General features: G+C 36.9%; 1 protein-coding gene across 1 annotated transcript; it reads left to right on the top strand.

Moving 5' to 3' along the window:
- Positions 1-12,646: 12,646 nt before the first annotated feature.
- Positions 12,647-13,579, top strand: LOC100477514 (olfactory receptor 4C11). The gene has a single exon (XM_002929982.1). The coding sequence runs from the start codon at positions 12,647-12,649 to the stop codon at positions 13,577-13,579; it is 933 nt and encodes a 310-aa protein (XP_002930028.1).
- Positions 13,580-15,380: the final 1,801 nt, after the last annotated feature.

The following is a 15,380-nucleotide window of genomic DNA, read 5'->3' as shown; positions in this document are numbered from 1 at the left end:
TGTGGGGCTCGATCCCGTAACGCCGGGATCACGCCCTGAGCCGGGCAGACGCTTAACGACTGAGCCATCCAGGCACCCCTCAAGCCAAATTTCTTGATATGAGTTCACTAAACAGAGATTCTTCTTTTAATGTTATAGCTTGGGAACTGAAGAAAAGCTAACAGGTTTTTTGTTTGTTTGTTTGGTGACTGAAACATGAACCAAAATGTGGCCCATAATAACCAAATTAGAGTTGCCAGACATGACTTAGTTTAATGGAAAGGGGGAGATCTAAAGGCAAAGGGAGATTGGAATGTTAGAATGGATTTGTCATTTAAGATCTACTTAACCCCAAGGGGAGGGTCCAGAAGACATACTTTTCATCATGACTGTGAGAAACAAATTTGGAGTGCTAGTCCCAGGGTCCTTGAAAACATATGTGATCATTGGTGTTTTGTTCTGGTTGGTTGGTTGTTTTTTGTGTTTTTGTTTTGTTTTATTTTTTGTAGACCAGACCTTTAGTGTCACTAAACTAGGAAATCTGAATGTAGTGGGTGATAGTTGATCCCAGGAAATAGTTGCCATGTGGTATTTCTCAAGCTCTTTAAAGGCAAGGTGGGCATGCTTCCCATAGAGGACAGAAGATTCAATACAGCAATCAGAATATCAATACCAGCAGACTAACAGTGTTGGTGAGTTTTTGACAGAGCTCCTAGATGTCAAATAGAGAGGAAGCCTGTTCAAGTGTTGATCTGGGTTAGCAAAAAAGGTCTAGGTTAAGTAAACAGAAGTCTAACCTAATCATAAAAGCAGATATTCATGGCTTCACAATAATTCCCAGACTGGAACCAGTTTATAGACTCAAAATCTTGAACAAAGGGGAAATTGGATCCCCTTGAGGAATGACTCTGGGACATTGACAAAAATGTAAATATTAATCTTTCCCTCTGCCTTCCCCATAGGAAACCTATCATTATCTATCAGCCAAATTATGCTTTGGAGAAAAGAAAAAAAAGCAGTCTTTCAGGAACTCCTGGACAGATTTACCTGAAACTGATTCCAGAAAACCCAAATCAATATTGTGATCCACCAGTCAGAGCAGGAGCTTACAGAGGAAAGTGGTCCTTGTAGTTTTAGCTCAGGCCTACTTTGCATTGGGTCAAGTAGGTCAGTGAACTCATCCTATGGTTATATCCCCAGTTCCAGAATGCATAATTTGAGTAGATATACTTTGCAACTGGCAAAATGCCCACATTGGTTCCCTGACATGTGGACTGAGGGCTGTAATGGTGAAAAACCAAGGGGAAGCCTCTAGAACTGCCTCTACTTAGGGAAATAATAGACCAAAAGTAATACCACATCCCTGGAGGAGTCATAGAAATTAGAGCTGCTATCAAGGACTTGAAAGATGCAGAGATGGTGATTCTCCCAACATACACATTTAACTTACTTATTTGGCCTGTGCAGGAGGCAGATGGATCTTAGGTAATGACAGTGGATACTTATAAGCCTAATCATGTGGATATCCCAAGAATTGCAACTGCTATAGCAGATGTGGTTCCCTTGCTTGAATAAATTAACAGATTTCCTGGTACCTGGTATGCAGCACCTGATTTGGCCACTGTTTCTGTTTCCCTGTCAGTAAGGAGCAACAGAATCAGCTTGATTTCAGTTTACAAGGCCAGCAATATGCCTTCACTGCCCTACCTCTGGGGTGTGTCAGCTCTCCAGCACAATGTTAAAATTTAGTTCATAGGGACCTTGATTGTGTTTTATTCTACAAGATACCCATACTGGTCCGTCATATTAGTGACACTATGCTGAGTGGATCTAATGGTCAAGACATATCTACTCTAGATTTATTGGTAAGACATTTTGTGCCAGAGGACGGAAAATATATACAATTGAAATTCAGGATGCTGAAGGTCAATGAATTTTCCAGTGGCCAAAATTATAGAGCATATCAAAAATATCACTTTTGAAGGAAAAATACAGTAAGATAAAAATAGAGGGGGAGACAAACAATAAGACACTCTAAATATAGAGAACATACTGAGGGATGCTGGAGGGGAGGTGGGTTGGGTGATGGGGTAATTGGGTGATGGACTTTAAGGAGGACGCTTGATATAATGAGCACTGGGTGTTACATGCAACTGATGAATCACTAAATTCTATCTCCATAATAATAATAAACTAAATGTGAGTTTACTTAAACTTAAATAAAACAAAACAAAATATACCCATTAAAGGTAAAGGATACCTTGGTCTGTCTATCCCCTCCAACACCAAAAAGATGCACAATACTCAGAAGGCCCCTTTGGACTGGGAAAGCAATGTGTTCTACATTTGGGCGTTTTACTCTGGCCTATTTGTCAAGTAACTCAGAAAGATACAGATGTAGCGAAAGGAAAGAGCACATGCACGCCACTGTTCATGGCAGCGATGTCCAGAATAGCCAAACTGTGGAAAGAGACAAGATGTCCTTCAAAGGATGAATGGATAAAGAAGATAGGGTTCATATATAGAAGGGAATGTTAATCAGTCATAGGAAAGGATGCATATCTATCATTTACATAGACTTGGATGGAACTGGATGGTATTATGCTAAGTGAAATAAGTCAATCAGGGAAACACAACTGTCGTATGGCTTAACTGATATGTGAAACATAAGGAATAAGGCTGAGGACAAGAGGGGTGGGAAGGATCGGAATGGGGAGGAATGAGAGAGGGAGACAAACCATATGAGACACTTGACACCAGGAAACAAACTGAGGGTTGAGGAAAGAGAGGTGTGTGTGGGTATGGGGTAACTGGGTGATGGGCATTAAGGAGGGCACCTGATGTGATGAGCACTGGGTGTTATACTGAACTGATGAATCATTGAACATTACATCAAAAACCAATAACATACTATACCTTGTCTAATTAAATTTAAATTAAAACAAATTTTAAAAAGAAAAAAATAAAGCTACTAGTCTGTGTGGAGCTTAGAAAAAAGAAAAGGCTCTGCCACAGGTCCAGGCTGTGGCCCAAGCTTCTAATCCACATGGTTGTTAGGTTTCGGTATGTCCTATACCTCATATGTCAATAGAAGAAAGGGATGCTGTTGGAGGCTTTGGCAGTCCTCTATATATGAATTGCAGTGCAGGCCATCTGGATTTTGGAGCAAAGTCCTGCCATCCTCTATAGACAATTACTCTCGTTTTGAGAAAAGCCTTTTGGCCTAGTACTGGCTTTAGTAGAGACTAAACACTTAAACATGGGCCATCAAGTTTCTGTGAAACCAGACCTGCTCATGATGAACTTGGTGTTTTTGGACCCATAGACCATAGAGTGGGATGTGCAAAGCAGCTCTCCATTATGGAATAGAATAGTCTCCTTTTAGATATGGTTTTGTGTTCCATGGTTATAGTTATCTGAAGTTCAGAAGCAGATGATCCATCTTCCGACATTATGTCAGAAGGTCAGTGGCAACCTAATGCTACAACCCAATGTCTGTGTCATTCACCTCACTTCATCTCATCACAATGACATTTTACCATCTCACATCATCACAGGAAGAAGGGTGAATACAATGCACTCAGGTATTTTGAAAGAGAGAGAACATATCCAGATAATTTTATTAAAATATATCATTGAAATTTTTCTATTTTATTATTATTGTTATCTGTTAGCATGCCCAATTTATAAATTAATCTTTATCACAGGTTTGCATGTATAGTAAAAAAACATTGTATATATAGGGTTCAGTACTATCCATATTTTCATGCATCCACTGGGGGTCTTGATTCACATCACTCTCCCCACATAAGGAAGGACTACTTTATAGGTGATCTGTCACAAGCAGGTCCTGAAGAAAATGTTGCATAAAGAAGTGACCAAATGCTCACATTCCCCACTTTTGCTACGATGCCTTCATTCTCCCAACCTGCACCCAAGACCTTGTGGGGAGTTCACTATGAGCAAGTGACATAAGAAAAGATTTTGTCTTGCAGAAATTTCTGCAGGGATATGAAGGTACACCTCAAAATTGAATAGATAACAACATTATATCTCCATTATGGAAAAATCCGTGAAGGTCTATGGTGAACTGAAATTCTCTCAATGGGTAGAACTTGAAGCAATGCACCTGGTAGTCACTTTCTTGGAAGGAGAAATGGCTGGGTGTAGAAAGTATACTGATTCATGGGTTTTGGCCAAAAGTTTGGCTGAATAATCAGGGACTTAAAAAAAAATCATTGGAAAATTGGTAACAAGGAAATTTGAGGAAGAGGCATGTTCCCATACCTTTCTGAATAAGTAAAAACACACAAAGATATTTATGTCCATTCTGAACGCTCACCAAAGAATGACCAGCAGAGGAGGATTTTAATAATCAAGTGGAAAGAATGACCCAATTTGTGCATATCATGCAGGCTTTTTCCCACCCACTCCTGCCGTTACCCAACAGGCTCATGAACAAAGTGAACATGGTGGCAGAGATGAAGGTTGTACATGAGCCCAACAGCAAAGACTTCTACCCACTAAAGGTACCCTAGTTATGACCATTGCTAAGTGCCAACTAAGCAGAAGCAACATGAAGTCCCCAATATGGCAGGAATCCTTGATATGATCAGCCTGGTTGCAGGTTGATCACACTGGACTGCTTCTATCATGGAAGGGCGGTATTTTGTTCTTACTGCCATAGACACTTCCTTCGGATAAGGATTTGTTTTCCCTTCATGCAATGCTGCTGAACAAAACTGCCATCCATGGACTTAGAGAATTTTTTATCCAACTTCATAGCATTTCACACAGCATTGCTTCTGATCACCAGTCTTACTTCATAGCAAAAGAACTGCCACAATGGGCCCATGCTCAAAGAAGTCACTGGTCTTATCATATTTCCTACTATCTTGAAGCAATTGGCCTGATAAAATGGTGGAATGACCATTTTGCAGAATTAGTTATACTATGAGCTAAGTAGCAATACCTTCCAGGGTTGGAGCAAGAGGCCTCGGTTCTCTGGAAGGCCTTATATGCTCGGAATCAGCATCCATTACATGTTGCTCTCCCTCCCATAGCCAGGTCCTGTAATCAAAGCATATAAATGGAGAGGAACCACTCATATTGCCCTTAAGGACCCAATAGCAAAATGTTTCCTTCCTGTTCCCATTAACTTATGTTCTTCTTGCTTTGAGGTCTTCATTCCAAAGGGAGAAATTCTTCCAGCATGAGATACAAAAAGATTCTACTGAAAAGAGGGTTAAGACTTCTGTCAGACCACTTTGGGCAACTCATGCCTTTAAATCAATAGGTAAGAAGTAAGTTGCTGCACTGGCTAGGGTGATTGACTTTGGCAACCAAGGAGAAATTGAACTACTGCTCCACAATGGAGGTAAGGAAGAGTATTTCTCGAAAACAAGAAATCCTGTAGACCACACTTAGAATCACCATGTTCTGTGATATGGTCAATAGAAAACAATAACCCCACCAGCTAAAGAACCACAACCAGCTTTGGTGCTTGCTGAGGGCACATTGAATACAGAATGAGTAATAGAAGAATGTAATTATAAATTAACCATGTGACTGTTACAAAAATGAAGACTGTAATGATTGTATCTACTCCTTATATTATTAGTATGTTTGCGTGTGAATATATAGAGAGCAAATATCTTTGTTTTCTTCCCTTTCTTCTTACCTTACAATGAATCTGATGATATATTGAATTTCTGACCTAGCATTTTAGTATTTTTAACTTACATCATAGTATTTAAATTACTGAATATCAAGGGAAAGTAAAAATCACTTAAAAATTTTACCTTCTCTTCTTGTGGAGGTTTTAGTGCATTTTCATTTGCATGCAGGATAGTTGTATGATGTTATGTGGTATTATAACCATGTGTGGTCTTTACTGGGGATTAAGTAGGATTTACGGAGATGTGTATAGGTGCTAGGTGGATAAGCAATTAACTTCTAGTGATTAACTTTACATGATAATTTGCTTAGACCACAGGGTGCTCAGATATTGGTTTTCCAATTGTGTGTTATGACTATGAGATTTTTCTGGATGATATTAACTTTGGAATTGGTAGACTGAATAAAGTATATTGCTCTCACTAATATAGCGTCCTCATCTAATTAAATGAAGATCTGAAAATTACAAAGGCTAACCACCCCTGAATTAAAGGAAATTCTCCTGCCTGAGAGCCTTCAAACTGGACTATTAGCTTTCCTGTATGATCACTTGCACTCTGACACATTAACTCTTCCCTGATTTTACACCAGCCTCCTGCCTATGGACCTGAAATGGGATATCAACTCTTTCTGGTTTATTGCAGTTTCTGGTGCTTAGACTCAAAATGGGACACCAATTTTGCAGATTTTGCTCTTGCCAGCTTCCATACACACAAAAGCAAATTATTTTTAATATGCTGTGTGTGTGTGTGTGTGTGTGTACAGGAAGGTTTCATATCTTCATGGATCAGAAGACTTAATATTGTTTAGATGTCAATAATATCTGAAACAATACATATTTTATATAACCCCTATCAAAATTCAATGACAATTTTTGAGAATATAGAAAAATCAGCTGAAATACTCATATGGAATCTCAAGGGATCTATAGCCAAAAATAAAAATATTCTTGAAAAGAAAAAGTTATAAGTCTCACATCTCCTAATTTAAAAACTTATTATAAAGCTACAGTAATCTAAACTGTGGAAATGGCATTAAGATGGGGACATAGACAGATAGAATGAACTGGAGAGCCCAGAAATGCACCATCTCATATATGGTCAACTGAATTTTACAAGGGTGCCAACACCATCCAATAGGAAAGAATAATGTTTTCAACAAATAGTTTAGCCAAACTAGATATTCATGGTCAAAAGAATGAAGGTAGACCCCTAACTCACACTGTATACAAAATAAACTCCAAACGGATCAAAGACCAAGTAGAAGAGCTAAAAATATAAAATTTTTAGAAGAAAAAAACTAATGATGTATTATGTGTTGGCTATTTGAACATAATAAAAAAAGAATAAAATATAAATTAAAAAAAGGTTCAGGACATTACATTAGGAAATAATTTCTTGCATATGACACCAAAACAAACAAACAAACAAACAACCCCACAGGTTACAGAAGAAAGAAAGAAAGAAAGAAATTGAACTATCTCAAAATTAAAAATGTTTATGCATCAAAGGCCACATCAACAGAATGAAAGACAACTCATGGAATTCCTACAACACAATACCAACAAAAGACTTGAATAAATATTTCTCAAAAAATATATACAAATGGACAATGATCACATGAAAAAATATTGAACTTCATGAAACACACTCATGCACACTTCTCATAAGAATATAAAAATGCTGCAGTCACTGTGAGGGACAGTATGACATTCTTCAGAAAGTTAACTACACAATGACCCAGTGAACCAGCATTTCCACTTCTGGGTATATAGCAAAAGCATTGAAAGTGGGGCCTGGAGAGATATGTGTGCCCTCATCTCTATATCAGCACTAGTCATGACAGTGATAATGTGTAAGCAATCAAGTGTCCATCAACATATGAATAAACAAAATGTAGAATGCATATGATGGAATATTATTCAGTTTGGAAAAGGAAGGAATTTCTGACCCATACTACAACCCAAACTCTGATGACATATTAAATGAAATAAACTGTGTGTTTTTAATAAAATTTATATTTTGTAACAGCCTTAAATACACACAGAAATTGTGGAAATGATAGAAAGTTCCCATATGCTTTACACTCAGCTTCGCCTGTTACCATCTTACATAGTATGGTATATTTGTCACAACTAATTCACTTGATGTGAACACATTATTTTTAACTAACATCCATAGTTTATTCATATTGCTTTATATTTAACTAATGCCATTTTTCTTCTCCAGAATCTCATCCAGTAGACCACATTATATTCAGTTGTCATGTCTTCTTCAATACTTCCAGACACTGACAGTTTATCTGAATATCCTTTTATTTATTTAATTCACGTATGATGAACATACAGTGTTACATTATTTTCACTTGTGAAATATAATGATTCAACAATTCTTTAGCTTACTCAGTGCCCATCATAATAATTCTGCTCAAATTTTCTTGTTTTTGATAAACTTGACAGCTGAGTGGAATTAGTCAGACATTTTATTTAAAAACCTTCATTTGGGGTTTGTGTGATATTTTATTCAAGATTGGACTGGGGTTATGTGTAATTGGGAGAAACGTCACAGCGGCAAAGTGCCATTTGCATCAAATCATGCCAGTGGGTACATACTTTCAATGTGACTCATCACCGTTGATATTAAACTTGATCACCTAGTTGAGGAAGTGTTTCCCACGTTTCTCCTCTGTAAATTACTCCTCCTTGTCCCGCTCCACAATGTGCCTTTTGGAAGGAACTCCTGGGGGGCACAGCGGTTAAGCCTCTGCCTTAGGCTAGGGGCGTGATCCAGGCATTATGGGATCGAGCGCCACATCAGGCTCCTCCGCTATGAGCCTGCTTCTTCCTCTCCCACTCCCCCTGCTTGTGTTCCCTCTCTCGCTGGCTGTCTCTATCTCTGTCGAATAAATAAATAAAATCTTAAAAAAAAAGAGAGAGAGATTGACTGTTATCCTATAAACCTCTGAGAGGAGAGTACTTACAAAATAATTAGGAATTATTTTTTATCGGAAGTTTGTCTATTATCCCCTATTTATTATTTATTTAATTGTTCACATCATTATGAACTTGTGGATTTTTTGAACTATGAGTTATATATCAATTCGTGTCATTTATTTTGTTTTCAATTTTTTCCCATTTTTGGTACTGTGAGCTCTTCCCATTGGCTCTTGTGTTCCCTTGGCGTATTCTCATCACAGTATGAGTGTACCTGTGTGTGCGTGTGTGTGTGCGCGCGCGTGTGTTAGCACTTTCTTCCCAGTTCATCTCGTACATTCCCCTCCTGAGACCTAGAATCAGCTATTTGCTTAAGAAATCCTTATTAATTTTCTTGGATAAAGTTATCAGGAACCAAGTCCTGCCACTAGACCACTACATAATCACAGTTGTTTTTTTTTTAATTCTAGTCAAAACACATCAGTTATGGCCCACATAAACACCTTAATTGCAAGAAGACATCAGCTTTTCCCCAAAAGCCATTAATACATAATGAAGATTAAGTTCTTTATCACATCTAGCTCCCAGGTCTTAATTAGAAAGGAAGGGACACTTTAGGGAATGACCTTCCCCAGACTACTTTATTTTGCATCATTCATGTTTAAATACTGCTGTAGGAATGGCAAAAGAGAAGCATTTCCCAGTCAAAATTACGAGTGAGAGTGGATTCAGAAAGTGTGGGATGAATCCAGGACCAACTTTGTCTTCTGGCCTGCAGGGGAGACCTGAGCCTCAGTGACATCAGAAGGGATCAGACAAAATTTTAGAAACGCTTTTTTCGGCTTAATTCTCATTGGAGTCAAGAGTGGCTGAATATCATTTAGAAGAAAAGAGGACGACTAAACTTCTTACCCTTTGCATAAGATTTTACCAAAACTGGTAAGATTTGTGTTGGGGATTAACATAACTGTATTTAATACTCAGAGAAAATTTATCTGATCAATGCCACAGTGTGCACCTAACACATAAAAGGCATTTGTGGAAGGATAGAATGTTTAGGAATTTTCTAGAAGTGCTTTACAATCTAAAATGAGAGGACAGAATAAAATAAATGCACAGTAGTTCCTGGTGGAGAGATAAGCAAATAAAAATTCTATCTATTTCCGTGTTCCAAGAAATGCTCCATGGAGATGAAGATTTTACTTTGTATGGAGTAGGTTTCCATTTTCAGTGGTAACAGAGTATTGAAGAACTGAACACTATTGGATTGTATCAATAAGAAATTCTATTAATTCTTTCATTTACTTTATGAATACTTATTAAATATGTACATTTTTTACGTGCTTAAATTCAGCAGTGAACAGATAAATATTACCTTCCTTATGTTGCTTTGATTGAATACATGCCACTCTTATATTTATTTTTATGTGAACTATACAAATATTTCAGTCTATATCTCTGTAAAATAGATAGATGATAGATAATAGATGATAGATAATAGATTGATAGATGAGAGCTAGCTAGCTAACTAGCTAGAAAATAGATAGATAGACATCTCTTTATAATACTTAGTTGTTAGAAACCACAAACAAGTTTTCACTCCTGTTTGCTGAAGAGTTGGACAAAGAGCATATTTGGCAAACAACTAAGAGTGCTGGGCAACCTGTAGTGAATGGCGGTGTGGTTGGGGCATGATGTGGTAAAGAGCCTTGAGTCCAGATATGCCTCTATAGCTGACTCACCCTCTTATACAGACATTTAAATCTTACTCTAGTCCTGGACTCCTCCTGTTTCTGCAGCCTATGTCAGAAGACAGTTGTTATGAACCAGTAAGATGTCAATGTGATTAACAAACCACGGAATAAGAGAAGGTTTTGAAAACTTTATTTTATTGCAGCATAATTATGACAGATTTTCAACTACCAATGGGAATATTTTAAAAGGTAAGTCATCCTCCTAACTTTGATTCCAAGAATACAATTTCCCCACCCTGAGGACACAAATGTCCTGCTATCTCGGTACTCTCTTAAATACAATTAATTACTTGAGTCCTTGTGTGCGTGATATATATTATTCTGCTGTTAATGAAAATATTACCATCCTCAGCAGACAGCCCTGAACTCTATCACTTTACAACACTTTAGAAACCATTGCATATATATATCCACTTCCCTTCTTTTGATGATTGCATTAGAATACCATCCCTGACTCATTTAGCTTCCTTTCTCATGGGCATTGAAGTTTTTTCTTACCTTTTGCCAACATGTATAGGACTGCTGTGATGGCCTTTCTGCCTAACAGTGAGATTATTTGCAGCAAATGGAAACACTAGACCTGTGTCTATGTGCCACTGAAATATCATCAATGCTAAAAATTACCCCTGGAGAGACTGCAACCCCTTAACACCTACCAAGAATGTATGGGATCAATTCTGTCCATCATTTTCAGCAGTTTGTTATCAATGACCATTTACTAAAATGGTCATTTTGTTAATTGGAGAGGTGAAAAGATATATAATTGGAATTTAAATTGAATGTATTTTTTATGAATGAAATTGATAATCTTTTCACATTATTTTTAATAAGAAGAACTCCTTGAGACCATTTCTTTTGCCCATTTTCATTCCCCCCCCTTTTTTTAAATTTTATTGATTTATTTAGACAGAAATAGAGCAAAACCAAGGGAAGGGGCAAAGGAGAGGGAGAGATAGAATCTTAAGAATGCTCCATGCCCAGTGCAGAGCTTGGCGTGGGGCTTGATTCCACAACCCTGAAATTGTGATCTAAGTGGAAATCAACAGTCAGATGTTTAACTGGCTGAGCCACCCAGGCACCATATGGATTGCGTTTTCAAAGATTGAGCTCTGAGATCCGTTTATGTATGAGAAAATTGTGCCTCTGTCTGAATTACATGCTGTAAGTATACTTAAATGCCTTGCCACTTATATATTTAATTGTACTATTATATGAAAAATACACATGATGAGGACAGAAAAGGATTTTTCCAGGTTCATATATATAAATGAATATTGGTTTCCTTCTTATTTCTATCTTTTACTGAAGTCAGGGCATGGAACTTTCAAGAACATAGATTCCAAGAATTATATTAAAAAGTTTCAGCTATGACCTGTAGCTTCCTTAGCTCATTATCTAAATCCCTGGTGCTTAAAATAACATGAAATGTGAAAGAATATTTTGATATATGCCAAGTGCTCTCGATTCATCCTTTATTTTAGTCTCAATCTCTCCTTGTGTCTTAAGAAAATATGTTGAAGGACCCATTAAAATACTGGATGAAATGAAGAATTTCACTTTGGACAACATAATATAATTTAAAAAGTACAAAATTTTGTGATAGAAGCTGAATTTACAACTGTAAACAGCTATCAGTTATTGAGAATTAGAATAAAAGGAAATAATTTTAGTCAAGGTAACAAATTAAACTTAATAATAGACTGGACGAATTGACTGAATGTTCACTGCTAAAAGAGTGTTTGTTTATGTCCTCTCTCTCTCTCTCTCTCTCTCTCAGGTTTCATTAAGAAAAACACTATTAAAAGTTTCTACATCATTTCTTGATTGCTCAGAATATTAACTAGAAGATACTTTGTAAATGAACTATTAAGGTCAAATAGTATGAAAGCACATTATATAAATCATGCATGAGTTTTCTCCATTTTGCAACATTCTACAATGCAAAGGTTTGCAAGAACCTAATGGGTGCTTGATGTAAAATAAAGAAAGACATCCAGCTCAGAATAGGACTCTGTCTCATATCAAATTCACTAAATTAATGTTTCCTATGCCTGAAGAACCAGGTACTCTTTCATTACTGATATATTTCATTGTTTCCATAAGCCATCAGGTAAAGAGATTGTGAATAAATATTATGATTTCCACTGTACTCAGAAGAAACCAAAGTGGAAGGTGAGGGGTTACCCACTGGTAAGTGGCATGTCCATATGGATTTGACCTCCAAATGGAGTACTCATTGTCTAATATTTTTTTCTTTGCAGATTAATTATTTCTAACCTGTGCTTTCTCCACTTTGCCTGAAATAATGCAAGAAAATAACAGTGTAACTCAGTTCCTACTGCTAGGATTGAATCAAGATCCTATGAAAAAGAAAATGGTATTTGGAATATTCTTCATTTTTTATCTGGGAACTGTGGTAGGGAATTTACTTATTATGGTGACCATCAAGTCCAGCTGGAGACTTGGGAGCCCCATGTACTTTTCCTTATTTTATTTGTCCCTTGCTGATTCCTGCCTTTCAACGTCCACAGCCCCCAGACTAATTGTGGATTCACTCTCTGCAACAAAAAACATTTCTTACAATGAGTGCATGTCTCAAGTCTTCGCACTACATTTCTTTGGCACCATGGAGGTCTTTGTTCTCATCCTCATGGCCATTGATCGCTACGTGGCCATCTGTAAGCCCTTATGTTACCCAACCATCATGAGACGGCAGGTGTGCATCATCTTGATTGTTATTGCATGGTTAGGGGCTTTTATTCATTCCATCACTGAGATTATCCTGGCTTTGAGATTGCCTTTCTGTGGACCCAATATGATTGATCATTACTGCTGTGATTTGCAGCCCTTACTGAAACTTGCGTGCATGGACACCTATCTGATCAATCTAGAATGGGTGTCTAATAGTGGTAGCGTTTGCACAGGCAGTTTTGTGACTCTGATGATCTCATACATTGTCTTCTTGCATTCTCTGCGAAACCACAGTGCAGAAGGGAGGAGAAAAGCTCTCTCTATTTGTATTTCTCATATCATTGTAGTAGTCTTATTCTTTGGTCCCTGTATATTCATATATTCACGCCCCCCGACCACTTTCTCCACGGACAAGATGGTGTCTGTATTTTATACTATTGGGACCCTTTTTCTTAACCCATTCATCTACACGCTGAGGAATGCAGAAGTGAAAAATGCCATGAGAAAGCTATGGCATATCAAAATTACCTCAGAAAGTAAAAGATGAGTTGAGGGCATTAGTTGATTCCTTAATCTGTACAGATACCAAAAATAAGGGTGTTTATCCTCCCTTGCCCAAAACACTCTAATATAATGCACCTGATTTCCTCACTTTTTCTGTACTTTTGCCCTCAAACTAGTAGCTTCCCTCATGTCACCAGTCTGGTTCTTTCTTTTCCTCAGAGCTCAATTCTGACATTGCTGATTATGAAATACTCCTCAGTCTCAGTATACACTCTGGCTTGATAAAAGAAAAATATTTGTAAATCACAACTGTTCAAACAGTGAGCAACCATAAAGAAAGAATAGCCTGTTATCTATGATTTTTAATTCTCTCTATAGTAAATTTCCAATAAAGTATAAAAGTATACGTAATTTATTTCATAAACAATTTTTCTTATTGTTTCCTTTGAATCTCAGGGTAATTGAACCATTACATATGGTATTTTTTAAATGCATTATTACAAAAGCCTGGAAATACTCAGCTAATTTGTATGATTGGAATATAAGAACAACAACAAAAGAATTCTGCAACTCTAAGGGGGAAAGAAGTAAAAATATTTTCAAGACTAAATATAAATTTAAAATACACCATAGATAAAACATATTTTTGAGATTGAAGTACAGAAAGACAAAACCCAGTTTGAAGGGAAAAAAAAGTATATTATTTCATTTAAAGTAGAGTTGTATCAATGGAATAAAAGAAAGTACCAGAGGTGATCAGAAATATTACATCATGGGAAGATAATTATATACAAGATAGTGATTAGAGTTAATAAAATTTATTGTTTAAATAGCAAAGAGTAGCTCTTAAAAGTTTTCATCCCAAGAAAAACTTATAACTATGTGTGCTGGTGGATCTAACTAGACTTAGTGTGCTTATCAATTTGATAAGCCCAGGCCCTCACACCCCTCTACTCTGAAACCCTCGGTTTGCTTCCTGCAGTCCAGAGCCTCTCATGGTTTGTCTCCCTCACTGATTTCTTCCCCTTCAGTTTTCCATAGGGTTTCAAAAGAATTCATTCTTAATTCAAATCCCCGATTTCTATGAAGCATTTTGAGGTTTTAGACTAGAAGGAAAGTTTTAGTCTAATAGAAACCTTCTCACAAGAACTGCTGATTGTTTACCAAATTACCTGAATAGTCTGAGACTGTGTCATATCTTTCATACCGAACATTTCCTAACCAAGAAGAGGTCAGTTTGAAGATGGAATTATATCTCAGAAGCCCTAAATATCATTAAGGTCATGTAAGTCTATAAGGTCAGTTTTTCAGTAGCATTGAAGCATCTTAAAGATTGTTACTTTCTATATGTAGTAATCAGTACGTTTCAAAATTTTTCAAATATAGTAATATTTTATCCTCAACCAATTCTTCAAAACATAATTGGTAAATGTCATTAACCTAATTTAGCAAATGAAAACCTTGGGGCTCATAGAGATTACACAATTTGTAGAACCCAGCTCTCTGACATTAGGTGCTTTCTTTTGCCATGAGACACCTCTTTTAATATTCAAGACTAATCACGAGCATGAAAATCAAAAGCAAATACACTCCACACACAGAAAAGACAAAATTTGAGTAATAAATGACATAAATCATCAGTCATTTAGTCCAAGCAAGACCAGAGACAGTCCTTCCCGAGGTTAACTGCAATGGATAATGTGAGTCTCTGTGGCTTCTTGAAAAGTAAAATTGGAAATAAACCTTCCTGAGCTTATTGCATGGTTGAATATTTAATCAGTATTTCACACAAAATACCAATTCTTACTCTACACTAGCTGCATACACAGTCACTAAAATAGGTG

This window comes from Ailuropoda melanoleuca, chromosome 16 (genome assembly GCF_002007445.2).
Source record: "Ailuropoda melanoleuca isolate Jingjing chromosome 16, ASM200744v2, whole genome shotgun sequence".
Taxonomy (NCBI): domain Eukaryota; kingdom Metazoa; phylum Chordata; class Mammalia; order Carnivora; family Ursidae; genus Ailuropoda; species Ailuropoda melanoleuca.
This window is presented reverse-complemented; position numbering and strand designations above follow the sequence as displayed.